Source organism: Phaenicophaeus curvirostris, chromosome 22, assembly GCF_032191515.1.
Source record: "Phaenicophaeus curvirostris isolate KB17595 chromosome 22, BPBGC_Pcur_1.0, whole genome shotgun sequence".
In the NCBI taxonomy this organism is placed as follows: domain Eukaryota; kingdom Metazoa; phylum Chordata; class Aves; order Cuculiformes; family Cuculidae; genus Phaenicophaeus; species Phaenicophaeus curvirostris.
This window is the reverse complement of record NC_091413.1, coordinates 2,643,989-2,661,975: the sequence shown is the minus strand read 5'-3', so window position 1 is coordinate 2,661,975 and position 17,987 is coordinate 2,643,989. Positions and strand designations below refer to the sequence as shown.

At 48.2% G+C, this 17,987-nt stretch overlaps 1 protein-coding gene across 1 annotated transcript in view; it reads right to left on the bottom strand.

Moving 5' to 3' along the window:
• Positions 1-17,987, bottom strand: part of ACAP3 (ArfGAP with coiled-coil, ankyrin repeat and PH domains 3) — a 78,461-nt gene that overhangs the window by 40,121 nt on the left and 20,353 nt on the right. The window contains 1 exon segment of the mRNA XM_069874764.1: positions 633-690. Within this exon segment, the coding sequence (XP_069730865.1) occupies positions 633-690 (58 nt within the window).

Genomic DNA, 17,987 nt, shown 5'->3' with positions numbered 1-17,987 from the left:
AGAATCAGGGCAAGTTTCACCCCTGCTTTGTCTTTAGAGCCTCAGCTTAGAGGAAAAGAGATAACTTAAATCCCTTTGCAGCTTTCACTAGTGAGACTAGTTAGCTTGTGCAGATAAACATTTCAAGCAGCTTGATTAGTAAATAGGTTTTATAGGACACAGCTTTGCCTAAGGCTTGTGACTTCAACAAAGCCCATTTCTCCATCAGACACAGTTTTATCCCTTGCTAGCTGTGGGAAAGCTCACAGATAAAAAGCCAACAGCAATTCTGGCTCCTCTTCTTCATTTGTCTCTGTTCTCATTTAGAAACAACTTGGCTGATGCCACAGACATCAGGAGAAGTGGGGGTGGAAAAGCCGCCTCCCATCATAAAACCTCTGACTTAGACCCAAACTACCAACTAGATGTAAAAAATCACCAGCATAAAGGTCAAATGGCCAAACTGGTCCCTGAAAGGATATTTCCAGTGTCTGGTTACAGTTGTGGTGCACAGCCAGGATGAACATCAGACAGCGACCACCATCACCAGTGTGAATCTGGCCTCTTGTTTTCCTGCAAGCATCAACTTACATCCCTAAGCAGGAACTCATCAGCCCCTCTTCAAACCGATGTGCTAAGCTGCCCCATCTTACCTTGTCAAGCTTTGCTTCTATCTCCACCACATCTGTTTCCACTTCATCGATGGTTGCCCTGCAATGACAACAGCACAAAGAAATAATTAACTGATTGCTTTTGATGACTGGGAAAGAAGCCAGAAAGTCCCAGGTGAGTAAAGGGACTAAAGAATGTGTGATGGTGTTGGACAGGAGGAGGGATTCACACTTCCCACTTAGAGTTTCCTGCTGCTACGTAAGCTTAAGACTCGCTTACTCAGGAGAAGGATCACACCTCCCCAGCAATGAATTCCACAGGGCTGGGAAAAGAGATGGAGATTCTGCTATTTTCTGTCAGTGCCATGGAGAAATTCAGGTGTGCTGTGGCAGTCACGCCCAGTAAACCCATTTAGTGGCCTTGCTCTGATTCTGCAGACAACGTTGTTATTTGGCTGTAATGCTAAGAGGCACAGAAATACCCATCCATTCACTTCAGGCACACGTTGCTTGCTTCAGCACCACCAAAACCCATTTTCTAGGCTATGACTGTGCCTGAAGTGCAGCCACGTGGTGAATTCTCTCCTCTGAGCCTTAGGAACCACCACTCAAGCAGAAACACATATTGGTCCTTTTGTAACCGAACACCACAAATCTCTTTCACACACGTGGGGTTTTGCTTGCATACAGATAAATCTGCTCCACGATTATCAGATCTGTTTTCTTTCCACGTCACTGGACAGATGTGACAGTAAGAGGCCAGAAGAATCCAGCTGCAAAGGTCACCAGGCCTCCCTCGCAAAGTGAAATATTAACATGACATCAGCCATTCGCAAGAGGCATCCCCAGACTGAGGAATGTGGTATGAAATGAGTTTTTTGGAGGCCAGAGTCCATCAGGAAGCGCTGTAAACCTGAGAGTTTTCCCTTGCAGAGCTGCTCACTGCTATACGATGTTTATATTCGATGGTTGTTTCTTTAACCACACACCTGGAGATGTGGGGAGCCTCGCTCCACACTGATGCACCAAGGATACACAATCCAAATTCCACTGCAAAGAGCTCCTTACGTTTGCGGGCTTGTAATTCAAAATATTGGTTCCTGAAGTATTATGCTTAAAGAAACCCAGCACTGAACATGTGCCAGCTGAAAGAGTCAGGGGGAGACGTGACTCAGAGGTCCACAAATCAATATTGCTATTTCAGCAAAAGGACAGGACACCTACAAATCGAAGGGAACAGCAAAAGTCCTGAAGAAATCATTGAGTCATAGAATAGTTTGGGTTGGAAGGGACCTTAAAGCCCATCCAGTTCCAGCCCCCACTGCCACGGGCAGGGACACACAACCAAAGCAGCACAGCACACTCAGTAACATCTATTCTGAGCATTCTTCAATGAGAATTACGTATAATACCTTCCACAGGTGAGTGCAGTCCCCATCTGTAAGCTACGAGGCAGCCAACATTTGCTGCAGTCCTGAGTAATCCAGGAGGAGCAAAGAGGAGAAAGTCTGTCCTCCCACAGTACTGGAGTAAAACAGGAGACCGGTTGTTGTCAGGTCTGTCTCTAGCATCCAGAAGATCCTCAGCAGCTTCAAACACTACAGGAGAGAGCAGCTTTTCTACCCACACACCCCCTCCAAAGCCTCGTGTGGGCTGCGAGCAGCCAGCTGATTGGGATGCCCTGTGCAGCACGCGCTTTGATTAATGATAATAAAATGCTCTTTCATTAATGACACCAGAGGCCAGGTGATGTCATACGAGCGTGGGAACTCTCCTCCCCTCCACGTATCTGCACTTCAAGAAGGTGGCACCTAACTGATAACAAGGTGAAGCAGAGCAAAGCCCCTCCTGACGCTGCTGAATACCAAGAAGCTGGAGTTGGTAGGAGAGCCAGGAGATGCTGACACACCACCCTGCAAGCTGGAAGGCTGGAAAGGTTAAATAATACATTGGGCATCACGTGAAGAATGAGAGAGTGACAGATTAGCATCTTTCCTCAGCACACCCTCCATCTCGTCTGTCGATTTTGCTGGGTTTGGGAAGCCTCCACACCATCCCCATCCCCACCTCGCAGGTCCTGTTGAGGGACCCGATTCTAAGCAGCCCATCGCTGCTTCAAGGGCGTTAAAGCCCTGAGTCTGAATGGCCTCCAAGACTGCGGGTCTAACAACTGTCTTGCTGAATCTAAATGAGCTGCATGTTCAAGAATGGTGATGAAAAGCTCTCTCTCCTTCAGAGAGAGCTCCCCTTCCACCACTCTCTCGATCCCAGATGATATTGCTTCCAAGCAGACGAGCGCCTCCTCCATCAATGTCCCTTTTCCATTAAAAATTCCTTCTAGCCTGTGGTTTGACCATGCTGCTCCCAGCCAGGGAGGGCAGAAGGGGGACGCTGGCCATTTGCAGGTTGCTTGTGACTCCAGTGCTGCCCTCTCCTCATCTGGTTCCTTTTAGCAAGCAAGTCTGAAGGGAAAAAAGGAGTATGTCTGCTGTTCCTAAATGAGCTGTGATGTTCTTCAGCTCTGCAAGCAGCAAGAAGCACTGAAACCCTGCCAATGCCGGGTTCATCCAAGAGCTCTTGATGTCATCTCAGAAACAATACTCCCTACATCTTAACATAAGCCGAACATCAAATCCAAAGGAAACAGGCTAGGTTATTAATCACCATTATATCGTAGAAGACAGCCTGGAATCTGCTTTCATTCAAAAGTACCGGATGCAGGAAAACACAACGACTGCCTACAATTGGCTCCTCTCCTTCCTGCCATGCAAGGAGAAATACGTGCTTACAAAAAGTCTGCTACTTGCTGAGTGCTTCAAATGAAAGCGTCGTCGTATCTTTTCCTAGACAGCCCTTTCCCTGCCACAACATCCAACCTAAGAGATGGTGAGGCCAGAATTTCACATCCAGATCTCAGACACCCTCCATCCAGAGGCATCCAGGAGGCAGCTGAGCACTCTGCTTCTGAGCAAGCCCCAGGTTCTCTGAAGTTGTGGGAATATAACACGGCTCCTCAGGAGTGTCCTCAATCCCTGGCCTTCTCCTGGAGCTCTACAGAAGCTGGGAAGAAACCAGGACAGAAAAAGAAACTACGTGTGTTTGAAATGGCCTCATCAGCAGCTCCTCAAAACTGTGGATAGCGAGAGACTAAATCTGCACCCTGTGATAACAGCAGAAACACCAAGTTTAGTGCCTCTGTTTCTCTATTTGCACTTTTGTTTTTTAAGAACAAGCTCTGTCTTGCAACAACACTGTAATGCCAGTCTTTGCTTTCTACTAAAGCCCCTCTGTCCCACCACAGGCACTCGGAAAAGAAGGGAACGCAGTAAGGATGTTACGGAAAATTACTAACACGGATCCACGCCCATCCCACAGCGTTGCCACCGCTGTCCTTCCAAGCTCTGGCCTGACTTGGGGACTCCTATAATGTGTGTCTGATAGATGGTGGCTTAGGTTCTACCAGCTGAGCCCCTACTAGAGAAAGACCCATTGCTCCTCCTGTTCTCTTGTCTGCTCGCTCAACCCATACAACCAGGAGGCACGTTGCAAACTCCAACAGAAGGGTCAGACAACAGGTTGGTGCTGTTAGAGGATGAGGGCTTCTGCTTCAACACAACAGAAACATCGTTCTCTATCCCCTTAGCATCATGCTAAGGATGCATTTTGATAGGAATGGTTGGACTCGATGATCCAGTGGGTCTCTTCCAACCTGGTTATTCTATGATTCTATGATTCTATGATTCTATGCAGTGCTCGCCTGACCTTGCATCCCTGTCCTCTTCTTCCTGATCTTACTGTGAAGCCCCTTTGACAGCTCAGAAAAGGTTATTTTAGTAGGGGTCTTCAACACTGGTTGTTTCATTGGCTTTCAAATTCCATTGCATTGGCTATTAATGTTTAGGAATTTCTTTACTTTTCAGTCCTGCTGCAGCATTTCTTTGCACAGCATCTCTGCCAACAGGGAGGTTTCATACAAATGCTGTTGACTTAATTACAGAGAAAGGCATATAACCAAGTATCTGCTCCTTAATTAGAGAAAACTCAGATGTCAGCATGGCCATCTTCAGCGCAAACAACACCCGCAGGAGTTTTTCAAAGCTTTGCAATATTCCCAGTGTTCCTCATAAGCTTCAGAAGCGCCAACTTGCAAGTGTTGGAGAAAGATGTAAAGACCCAGACACCACAGAAGAGGATGGGTGGCTTCTAGAAGACTGGGTGTTCTGTCGGTGTCCTGAAACACAGATTTACTGGGTTGCTGGTTACTGCAGCACCATCACAAAGATTTCAGTTATTCATGCCACAGCCCAGGAACTTCTCCAGCAGACTGGAAAAGTGCTGGGTAGTCCTCCCTTCGCTTTCCTCCAACACTTCTTCCAGCCTCATCCTCGAGCAGCCCTCTGGGAGCAGCCTCTAGAACGCAAGCAGAAGCCTAAACTCCTTCCCCCTCCCATCAGCGGGGCTGAAAACGCAGTCCTGGTGACTCATTATGAAAGTGCAGCCTCCCTTGTGCCCAGGGCTCTGGCCACGATCGATCTGCTACCAGTTCTCTGAAAACAGAGCCAAAAAAGAAGCTTCTTTTCCTCCACTAACGCGGTGCTCAAGCTTTACTGCGACGCGTATATCTGCCCTAGACGAAGGGCAGCCTGGCTGTGCCAGGGGCCAAGCTTTTGAAAGAAATAGAATAATTAAAGAGCTTCTTTCAGGCCATTTTTTTCCTCTTGCAGCTATTTTCGTTCGCTGGGTTTGGAAGTTGTGTGCCTTCATGCATCGCGCTCTTACTGCCAGATTGAATTTTTCCACTTGGTTTCTCCGTGCTTCCGATAGCTGGACATAATAACCAGCTAAAACACGGCGAGCTGGGATTTCTGGGGATGCTTTTCTTTCCATGAAAGCAACAGCAGCCATTGTTTAATCTGCAGATGTCAGGTAGAGGCTAGTGCAGCAAGGCGGTCTGGCAGCTTATTTCCTGCCAAAAGGCGGAGAGAGCATCTATAATTTACTCCCCATTTTTATCACAACCTAAGAAAAGGAGTCGATGTATTTGGACTCTGTGTGGAGGAGGAATACATTTCGAGTCTCATATCCACTAAGCCACGAATACAACTGACTATGGCTAGGAGAGCACGGAACTTTATATTTGGTGTCTGGATTTGGTTTAAAAGGTTTCAAGTGTTTGATTTCAAGGACAGTGATCTCAGGGACCTATTCAGTTCCAGGACTGCAACAGTTCCAGCTTCATTACAGGAAGCAAGGGTGAACATTTATTCCTCCTTTCCTTTATATGGAGCTCTTATATCTGATCGGAGTCCTTTGGGAGATGAATTATGAGCTGAGATGTGGTTAGGAGTACTGCAGCCATGCCTTCATGTTGGAAAGGCTGTAAGTGAAAGATAAAAGGACCTCAGCCCTCAATTCAGTGCCTACCTCCAACCCCACAGTGGTTTTTGCCACACACCTGATCTTCTTTGCCAGGGATTTTCCTTTCTGCAGCTCTGGCCCTTAGCTTCTTAGAAAGCAATATAAATTCTCTGAGGGTTGGGAGAAGGCTGGAGCAGAGCAGCAGTGTTTAAACCCAGATGCAGCTCAAGTCCCCCTCTCTCCCCACCTTCTCCTCCTCCCTGAACAAACGAAGTCACTGCAGGACCTACCATGTCAAGGGAGAAACCAGGCAGCTAAATACAGGAGTGCTGACTCCCTTAATCACAAACTCCCCGCTGTCCCTCCCTAGAATGGTGTGCAGGAACGATCCTGCAGGTTTATTATGAGCCGTGCTATCCCAGTCCATTGCCAATTAGCTAATGAGCTAAAGCAGAGCTAACCGAGATCCTTCTTGACAGACCCAGCTCATTCGCTCCACCGACGTAGGAATCTTAGAGAAAGAGATTATACCAGATCCTTAACACCTGGTTTCCCATCCTTCAAAGGTACGACATGCCTAAGTTCAACCTTGGGCTTTTGGGGTTCAAAATATCCTTATCCTGCTCACTGATGCAGTTCAAGAGTCCACTCATCGTGCTTCCCTAGCGAATAACAGGCTTCAGCGCAACCACTCACTGCAGAACACAAGCACCAGGCTAAACTCCCTGCCAATTCCATCCCCAGATCGAAATCCTCCCACTGTTCCACCGCTGTGTCACAGATAAAAGGCAAAACCCTTTCGGTTATTCAAGCAAGCTGAGAACCTGGAATAACTCCATCGGGATGAGTAATGCCACCTCAGCACTGCTGGGCTCCACTGCTCCATCCTGAAGGAAAATGGAAGCGGGACGAACCGGCACGGGAAGCGGCACATACGATCCCTACTGAACATCCACGCCGGCCGCGTCCACGGTGCTTGTATCTTGAACAGAAAACCCCAGGCAGAGGCAGCAGCTGCAGCGCGTCCAGAGGGATGCTCACACGCTCGCCCGGCTGGAGGCAGCTGGCCAGGAAACCAAGCGATTCCAACAAGGGGGAATTGAATCCCTTCACCCAAAAAACCCCACGTCCCGATTGCTGGGCGGCTAAAAGCTGTGTAGTCATGTCCTGGCTGGGTGCCCTTCGTGTTTCCTGATGCTGTGCTCTTCCTGCTAATGCTTTTCCAGGCCTTGGGCTATTTCCGTCATGAGGGAAGAGAAAGCAACCCACGACCTCGTCTGCAGACTGGTCAGGGCTACGCGGAGCCCTTCCAGCTGAAGAGATGAGGCTTGAGTTGCCTTGCTTGCAGAGATCAGCAGTTCTCCACAATCCAGAGGGGTCTACACGGGGATTTTGAATTTCTCCTTTCAAGAAGCCATTCAGAAACGCGGCTTGTATGTGACAAAAGTCCTCCCAGAAGCATTTTTATGAGGACAGGAATAATAAGCTAGACTGCTCTCAGAGCACAGGTCCACGGCAAGAACTCTTCTGCCTCTCACCTCTTCTGAGAGCAAACAACATCTTGAGATGACAGGTCAACCGCAGAGCCCGGTTTTAGATTATCATCCATCCCCATTTGCTTCTGACTCTGCTGAATAAGTCTCACAAAAGAGATGGCTTGTGATGATTGAAGCAATAAGCAAAGCTGTTATTAGCTGCCATATAAGTCATCTCTTAGCCTCGACTTCCCTGTTGCTAAATTGATAAACCCTATTTTCCCAGTGACATTGTGAGTCTGCAGTGATTAATCCACGTCTGGCAAGCACCGGGGAATCCTCAGGTGACAAGCTGACTATAGCAAACAACAGTCATGTATCCAATTAATAACAGGAGCAAAGAACAGTGCTTTTATACCTTAAGTTCCACCAGATGAACATGAGAAGTGGGTTGGGTAATTCCCAGAAACCCACCTTGCACCAGGGATAACTGCACGTACACGTGCTTAAAACCTGCTCTGCCAGCAGCAACAAAAATAACTGTCAAATCCTAGAAAACAGCTACTCGATGCCATGCAGGGGCAACTCCTCCACAGAAACATCTTCTGTGGCCAGGAGAAGGAATGCTTCGTGAGCCTGATGTGTTTGGAAGCAAGCCACTGGCATATTCAGATCAAAAACTGTGTTATTTGTCCCCCTGGAGCATTCAGATCTCTGATTAATATAGTTGTAAATCAGGCTGCTCAGGGCCCTATCCCACGTCACTCAAGTGATGTTCAGGACCTCTCCTGGTTTAATGCTACGGGACAGACTGAAACACGGGCTTTCCAGAGCTGAGGACAGGACACAGCAACTCCTGGATCCTATTCCTGGTGGCCACGACATCTATAAGAGACCACTTACCACAATCTCTGTGCCTCACGATTGCTATTAAAAGACTGAGAAAAATGAATCTTGATAGGAATGGTTGGACTCGATGATCCGGTGGGTCTCTTCCAACCTGGTTATTCTATGATTCTATGATTCTATGACTCCTTTTTCTCACAGGAGTGCTTGGAGGATTTGATAAATAGCAGCGACAACATATTCAGAGAGTCAGGAGCTGTAGGCGTGCAAAGCCGAGTTGTTATTATTATTTCCTAAACCTGGCTGTGCTCTATTTGAAGTGGAGTGAAACCAGCATTTGCCTTGGTGACATCGGCTCTGACCCCACCAGACAAGGACACAAGTCGCTTCTCGTTCAACTCCTTCTTCCAGAACCCTCAGCAGCCTGACAAGGTCACCAATAGCTGCCAAACCACCTTCCAGAGGAGGACAGACCTTCTCTAAGAATTAAAATCAGGTGAGTGTGTTCCTTCGAGGAAAAAGGGCCTACAGGGAGGATGGGATTTTAAGTTCCACCTCCATATCCTCGCCTCCTGCAAGATACTGTGCTTCAGGAGTTTTAAACTGATGACCCTCCAGCAAGTACATTGGTCTCACTTCTTTTTGTTGGCTGCTGCTGTAAGATACAAAAGAGAAAAATAAGGAACCTGACACAGACAGACAGCAGAGCCAGCAAAACTCAGCGTAGTCATTAACCTCCCTAAATAAACCTGAAAGCGTCGGTGTCCTCATGTATCCACTGTTCTTCCTCCTTTCTTCAAAAGAATAAGTATACTTTGCATCTCTGTCAATGTGAGCAGACAGCACCATGGCAACAGCTCCATGGTGACAATATCCATGACAACCACATCCTGCAATTGCTAGGGCTTCCCCGCTCAAGAGGAGAGGGAGCTCGACTCGTGTGGCTTTTTGCATTTGCTCGTGGAAATAGCATGGGACCAGTTGTGAGATAGTTAAGGAGAGCCAAAGGTTTCTGCGGAGAACGAGTAGAGACACAGAACAGTGCTGGAGATGGAAGTTCTAAGGAGTAACAAAACTGGATAGTGGCATTAAATACCAGTTCAGCATCCCAGCTCAGCTGGAGCGTGGACTGGGAAGCGAAGAGAGTCTAGGCGAGATACCTTCTCAGGCTACAGCCAGAGCGAGGTTATAGTTCTCATACACTAGGCAGAAGAGCAGCCATGCCAGTGAAGTGCTATTTCAGACACATGTATCACTTATTAAAAGACTAGAAATCCAAATCACCTTGTTGGTGCTGGTTCTGTGAGGCTCAACAATCCCAATCCTACAGGAGCACCTCCAGAGGGGTTTGAGAAGGGACTGCAGAGCCACCCTGCATGAGAACATACGCTCTCTCCATTAATGCCAACCATTCCTGAGACCAAAAGCTCTTGGAAAACATAAATGGAGCCTTGTATGCTCACATGCTTCACACACGTCATATAGCTTAGGTGGTAAAATTGACGTCCAAAGGAAGGGAACTCATCTTGCTGAACTTCCAAAACCATATAAGCACAAGGTCCCTTAAGCCCTGGTCCCAGTCTTAAACTGGGAAGAGTCAACCTAGAACTGGGAGGAGGGATGGTGCACAATGAAACCAGCCAGGAGCCAGGAAGAAGGTGCGAGAAACAGATTCCATCTACAAGAAACCTTCCCACCCCCATCCCACTAAATCCTGTTGCTCTGTCAGCCGAGCGTGGCTCTCATTACACCCAGCACTAATCCATCCCTGCCACGCACACCAGACACACAGCAGCCCTCCCCCAATTACACACACAGCAGCGGGACGCCTAGAGCTCAAGAGTGCTAATTTGGGATTAAATTGCACCTGAGGCTTCAGTGGCTCCTTGGCTGATGGTTGCGGTAGCAAGTGCTGCTGCCATCTGCTTCTCCTTTCCTTATTCCCTATTCCCCCTCCTAACCAGCCCCTCATCCCCGTCACCCACCCGTGGGGACCTCCAGGAGAGCTGGACGCGGGCTCTTCAGCAGGGAATAGAATGACAGGGAACAGTTTTAAGCTGAAAGATGGGAGTTTAAGGCAAGATGTTAGGAAGAAACGTCTTCCTGTGAGGGTGGGGAGGCCCTGGACGAGGTTTCCCAGAGCAGTGGTGGCTGCCCCATCCCTGGAGGGGTTCAAGGCCAGGTTGGATGGGGCTTGGAGCCCCTGATCCAGCGGGAGGTGTCCCTGCAGTGAAGCCCCCGCAGTCCCCACTGGCTGCAGCACTCTCAGACAAAAGAAAAGTAAATGTTTATCTGTTTTTTTGGGATGTACATCACTGCTGGGCTTACAGCTTGGGAAAGGAGCCTTGCTGCAGGGGGAGTTAATGCTTTGGAATACCATATTCCAAGGGTGGGTCCAAATAGGATTGGGAAAGTGCTGCGTAGTGACTTGGAGCTGGAGTCTGGGAGCAGGTGCTCCTGGGTTGTATCCTTACCTCTGGCAACGACTCAGCCGTGTCATCAAAAATAACTCCTAATCGCTCCCTGCCTTGGCTTCACCATCTGTAAAATGGAGCTGCTCTCACAAAACTGGACTGCAAACTCCACTTAATGACGATTGCACCACATCCAAAGACCTTCAGATCAAAGATACTGTGAACAGATTACTGTTAATATTGCCAGAGATTTATTAACACACCTCCAGTGCTGACAAGTCAATAGCCTCCCAAGCATAAATGCTTGACACAGTGCAAACACTGACCTAGATTTTGAGTACTTACGCTGGAAACTGGCACATGTGATGCTTTTGCTCTCTGGCTTTCAAGTCAGCACTATCCACCAAAGTGGAGAATACACAGAATCATAGAATCACTAAGGTTGGAAAGATCACCCAGTCAACCCAACCCCACCGTGCCTACTAAACCATGTCCCAAAGGGCTAGTAAACATGCCTTTTGAACACCTCCAGGGATGGAGACTCCACCTCTTTAGTTTCAGAGCTGTCCCTTCAACTCCACCACGCTTGGGGCATTCACAGAATCACAGAATCACAGAATAACCAGGTTGGAAGAGATCCACCGGATCATCAAAAGTGGCAAATAGTAAACATCCCAAGAACCATTCCAGCCAGGCTAAATAAAAAAGGATGCTGGAGCCCACACCAGGACCATCTTACTGGGTTTAGGGAGTCACAGCAGGTGTCAGGACGGTACATTCAGTGCCTGGATTTGCTCTCTTGTTGGCCCATGAATAAGCCACCTTCCTACAGTGCTTATCCTTGTTCCACAGCTCCCGAGCAACCAGAATTCACAGCTTTTGTCTGCCCTGCAAGGCAGCCAAGAGGCTGTGCTGCTGATGTCAGGGAGGAACTCTGAGATGTTTGGATGAAACACACTCGGGGATTACTTGAGAAACAGCAGCACTAATTAAATTGTCATCTGACTTGAAGGGTCTTGAAAGGGGCTGTTTCCATGCTCGTCCCATTCAGCATTTCAAGTGGAGAGAGGAGCGTGGAAGAGCAAAGCTGAACGGAGATGGACGGAGACAGATGAGAACAGACATCAGAGATATTCCTAATGACTCATTGCTGCGGTCCCGGTTTGCTGCACAGCTAATGACCTCTGGGCTAGCTCTGCAGCTCCAGCGTTACGTAGGACCTACCAAAGCACGCGTGTGAGCACCAAGCACCCACCAGCCTGAAGCCTGGTTTGCTTTGGCCAAACACTGCAACACAAACCATCAGCAGCGATGCTGTGGATCGAAAACACCATCTGGCCAGGATCCTTGGCAGAGCACTGTGACACATGGAAGAGAGAGACATGCTGAGGAGAACGTTTGCTTTTGATGCTCGTGGTTTCACCACATGTCTTCACCGTGGGTCAGTAAAGGCTTAGTAGCCTCATGTAGACCAGGGCAGGGAGAATAAATCACCACACATGCCTACAACAGCAATTCCAGGGAGCCAGGGAGGGGCATGGGAGTGCTGGGAGCCAGCTAGGGTTTAAAGGGCAAAATACGTAAGTAAAATATGCAAAGTTCTCAAGCAGCTACTTGGTTTTAAATCTGCGTCTCACCAAATCCAATGGGATTTCACATGCATGCCCAGTGCTAAGCACACGCTTCACCCAGCTTGCTAAGCTGGAACACGAATCAGAGTGAGGAAATGTCTCTGTAAAACCAGTTGCACTGGTAGAGCTGGTACGATGAAGTCGATCCAGAGATATGCCCAGCAAGAAGTAAACTAGGGAGTTAATGTTACACGCTGCTTCTTAAATCCCTGGGAGCCTCGATGTCCCTAGAACAGAGATGAAAGGCATGGAGAACCTCTTGTTAAGCTGGGAATGTGAAGCTCTCATAGGTTTCTGCAGGCTTGCTCCATCTACATTGCTTACTTTAAAGAGCAATTTGGTGCAGAGCACGAGGTGTGCCCCCCAGCACGCTGGAGTCCCCTAAAAACACCAGCCACAAAGCAAGTGTTGTCATCTTGGCTGAGCATCCCAGGCTAGCCCAGACAAAAAAAGAGCTGCCCCAAGCCACAGGAGGTCAAACTGCAGGTGGCTAAATAACTAAAAATGTGTTCGTTATGTTTTAATGCAAATAAACAAACAGTAAAGCCAGGCAAAAAAATGAAGATGAGGCATTCCAGAAGTCTGCATGACCACTGTTTCCTTCCCTTTCTGGTACTGCCTAATGCAAGGACAGCACAGACGTCCTTGTCCATGGAACTACACTGCTCTACGACTCCTGAAGATGCACTTGCAAACACATAAAACATCTTAAAATAAACAGCACCAAGCCCTATCAAGTTGCCTGTGGCTACTGGGCTTTTCTCTGGGGTCATAAAACCTTTGATTTCTCTGGGTCCCATGTGATCAGGTTACCAGAAGCTGCATCTTTAAAAAACTAAATATCACCAATTAATTATTAACTCCTAATCCTCAGCAGCCTAATGGAACGACCGCTATGGCGTGAGAGGCGAATTGGGCCAGCAAGTGGAATCAGACAGGATAGATCTTCCAGCATGAGACACTCATCTCTCATTCCTGCCACAAATGCCAACAAATACCATCCTAAATACAGAAGGAGAAGGGTGGACACACACAGAATCAGCTACCATAGTGACAGGAGGTGGGTGATGGACTGCAGAATCGACTGTTAAAATGTCTACGCATTAAAAATGCAGACCTTAAATCACTTAATAGATGTTTACCTGCACAAGCGATGAATTAGACCCTGAAAATGGCTCCATGGGGACCTTAGACCAGCCTTCCAGTACTTAAAGGGGGGTCCAGGAAATCTGAGGAGGGGCTCTTGATCAGGGAGTGCAGGGAGAGGATGAGGGGGAATGGTTTTAATCTTAAAGAGGGAAAATCGAGATGAGATCTCAAGGAGAAATGTTTTCCTGTGAGGCTGGGGAGCCCCTGGCCCAGGTTGCCCAGAGCAGGGGTGGCTGCCCCATCCCTGGAGGGGTTCAAGGCCAGGTTGGATGGGGCTTGGAGCCCCTGATCCAGTGGGAGGTGGTGGGACTGGGTGGGCTTTGAGGTCCCTTCCAACCCAAACCATTCAGTGATTCTATGAACAAAGGCTGCACATCTTGTCACTGTTCTACATCAAATTCATAACATAAGAACATAAAGGAAAACACTTCTGATATTGGTACGGATTGAATATGTTTTTTGTTTAGAAAACAAACCTGGTTTACGCAAAACAGAGCAGTCTTGCACCTTGCTGCCAACAGCGTGGAGCTGCAGGTAGCCTCAGAGCCTGTGACTCACTAGAATTCCATAGAAAAGTTGTTTTGGAAAAAAAAAAAGCACCAGTGGCAGATGTGAGGTGGACTCTGCTACACTGCACGAGCCTTCTGCCTCGAACCAGAAATAGCTGGGCTGCAGATGTGCGCGACATTTTGTTTAGTCTATAATGGTTATTGCTGCAGAGGAAACTTTGTTTTACCCCTAAATATTCATTCTCCCACACACATAGTCAAAGTGCACACACACACACACGCACAGCTTGGCAGAAGATGCAGAGCCTGCTTGTGTGAAACGCAGAGATGGAATCCAAAGGCATTTCAGAGAGATCGATGGGAGCCGGGGAACGGTAAGGGGAAAAGCCACAGTGGCAATAACAGGAGATGCTGCAAGTCAGGCAGGAGGGTCAGGGAAACAGTGCAGAGAGGCAAGGCTAGGTTAGGAAAGGTAGGTTAGAATCATAGAATGGTTTGGGTTGGAAGGGACCTCAAAGCCCATCCACTTCCAACCCACTCCCATGGGCAGGGACACCTCCCACTGGATCAGGGGCTCCAAGCCCCATCCAGCCTGGCCCTGAACCCCTCCAGGGATGGGGCAGCCCCCTCTGCTCTCTGCCACTGCAGCATTTCATTTCATAGGAAGGCAGTGTGAAGAACTGCTGATTTACACCAGCTGGGAATCCAGCCTTCAGCACTGGTTCTGCATCCTGGCAGCCAAAGAGAGTTTTGCCACCACGCTTGATGCTTTCAGACCTTTGCTTCCTGTGCCTCTTTGTGTCTCCAAACCATCGTGCACCTGGCCTGGCTCTGAACCCTCCTTGTCCCTCGGCAGTGCCAAACGAGAGAGGAAGAGGAGCAGGGACAAGGAAATCACGAACACAAACACAGAGCAAGGCAAGAGTCCTGGTTTGCCAGCGGCAGGTGTCCCTTTGCTGCAGTGGCAGCGATAAACGTCCCCCTGACCTCCTAAGCACAACACACAGTCACACACACTCCATCTCTTGTTCCCATTAGGTCCGGAACAGACAACCACACAGGGCCTATTCTACGGGAACAGGATCATCTTGCACTGATTGCTACTTGTCCTCTTGCCTTGACGGTGAATTTTGAACTCATTAGCTTCGCTGCTAATGGCTCTGCACGTGGAGCGCAGGCACCCTTGGGGCGGCAGACAATGCCCTCCCTTGTGGCCACGGCCACAGGAACTCCATTGTGCGCCCCGACACTGGAGCTGTGTTCCCCTTGGCCGGCTCTCCACGCTTCCCCCGGCTCTGCGAGATTTCCCGACCCTCTGCCAAAGCTGAGCCTCACTGGCCTTTTCAGTGCTGGGGTTTGGCTTTACATTTCCCAGCATCAGCTCCACTGGCAAGGGCGATGCTCACCCCGTTCTGCTGGAAGTACAAGTCTTGGACCATCAGAGAAACCCCAGATCTGCAAAACCCAAGAGGACTTTAGTTTGTGAGAAATATCTGGCATTTGGCACTCCGCACCGTGACGCCTTCTGAAAGCGTTTCTTGATCATCACAGGATCCTCCAATGATTTGGGTCAGAAGAGACCTTAAAGCCCATCCAGTTCCACCCCCTGCTATGGGCAAGGACACCTCCCACTGGATCAAGTTGCTCCAAGCCCCATCCAACCTGACCTAGATCATGCTGAGCCATTTGGAAAATCTACCTCCTGAAGGTTCAAGAGCTTTTGGCCCTCCTGCCCAAACCCTCCCATGCGTGGAGAAGACCACAACACTAGTATCATAGAATCATAGAATCATAGAATCACCAGGTTGGAAGAGACCCACCAGATCATCGAGTCCAACCATTCCTATCAAAATGTAAAACAGGGACATCTGAAGAAGGCTGCTAGGATGAACATCATCACCAAAATCTATGGCAAAACGACACGGGAATTCACAGACCTGTGGTCAGCAAGCAGTAGGGACACTTTGGACTGCCCAGTCCTACCCAAACCAGGAACTTCCCTGGAGGGGTCCAAAAAACATGTAGATGTGGCACTTCGAGACGTGGGTTAGAAGGCAAGGTGGTGTCGTGTTGATGGTCGGACTGGATAAACTTAGAGGTCTTTTCCAACCTTAACGATGCTACGATTCTATATCAGTATTCCAGCTCTGCATGATGCTCCAGTCCCCTTGGCACACCGGCTTCTAGTTAAAACCACCAGTTTCAAAGCAAATTCCCATTGCAGACACAGCCCTTGAATCTCTGTCCCAGCCACAGAAGGAGCAGCATCCCATTATCTACGGCAGAGAGAGCATCTACACTTCCATGGGATAATCCCTTAATTAGCACGGCCTCCAAATTAATCCTATTGATTAAAACAAGCCATGCCATGGATGCAGGGTAATGGACACTACATCACTCTTAGGTGTCTTTGTACCAGTTGATTCGCTTCCTTTCATACCTGCTAGCACAGGTTGAGCCCCAACCCTCCCAATCTTTCCACAGCACTAACGAGCTTTGCTTTACTACTGCTCGCTGGTTGGAACTGGATGGGCTTTAAGGTCCCTTTCGACCCAAACCATTCTAACATCCTATATACGCTGTGCTGGCTCGAGGTTTTTTTCTGGGCACGTTCCAAGCTGGCACCTAAGAACTGCTTGCAGGCAGCACCCTTTGCAAGGAAAATCATTTCAACACCATGAGCTCCGTCCACCCTGTCAAGGCTGACGAAGTAGGACGGGGATTCAGAAATTAGCTTGGCCTCTCGTATTGAAGTGTTGTTACTGATTCATGAAGACAGATAAGAAAACAATTACTCTTCTAAGCCAACATTTTTTGGCACTCAGGGGTATACGTGCAGCCCTAAAGCGTTAAGAAATGAGTCCTCATAACATCCTCCATCGACAGAGAAATCAAGGGCGCTGCAGGAATCAACCGAGCAGGGGGGCTGGTGCTTTAGGCAGTTAGAGCCCTGCAGATCGGGGGCTCCATGAAATCAAACTCTGTATTGTGATGCAGTGTCAGCTCTCGGGGCCAAAAAAATAAAACACCCTGTCCTTTGTGTTACAATAACAGTTATTCTTTCTTCTTTCTCTTTCTTAGTGCACACAAATTTACATGTGCGCTGCCCTTTTAACTGCAAATACTGCACAGTTCTCAGAGGACAATGTCTGGAAAGGCTTCCTCCTATTGCCAGAAGAAACAAATGTCTTATAGGAGAGAGACTGGCTGGGGGAAGAGAAAGGGTTGGTTTTGGATTGGGTTCTGAACCTCTTTTCTCTCCCCTCCTCCCACTCCCTTTTTCTTCTCTGATTCACAAGGAAACCACAAAGCAAACTCAAGACTGATTGAGACTTGTTTTTGTGAATGTTCTGGCTTTCTTTTAGGACATTCACTTCCACCTCCACTAGACTAAATCTCCCCAGTTATACCAGCCCAATAAATTCTGCAAACCTCCACCAGTGTAAACACAATCAAAACCTGGCCTGGTATTTAATCACCACTCCAGAAACAACCAGGAGTTCCACTGATACGCAAAGGCAAACTTTAATGCTCATTAGGTTCCATGGTGTTTAATTTCATTTACCTTAAACTTTTCAAACTCTTAAACACACTGATCTTTGTGGGAGAACACATTTATCATGGGTTTGGGTTGGAAGGGACCTCGAAACCCACCCAGTCCCACTCCCTGCTATGGGCAGGGACACCTCCCACTGGATCAGGGGCTCCAAGCCCCATCCAAAATTACCTTTGTCATTGTTTTTCCAAGATATTTTATCCTTCAACCTGTGTCTACCCAAAATTGGGAATTCAGGGATGTTTAAAAACGTCACAAGCCACCCATGTACCTCCATAGGCACTTCAGTGCCTTTAAAATACTGCCCTTGGAACATCAGCTCTAAAATGAGATTAATTCCCTACGTAACAAAGAATTGCAGAAAGAACTCTGTGAATGCTTATTTACAAGGTCTGGATCATACAGGGATGCACTAATCTGTCAGAAAAGGCTGAAGAAGCTTGTGAAAAGCCCTGGATA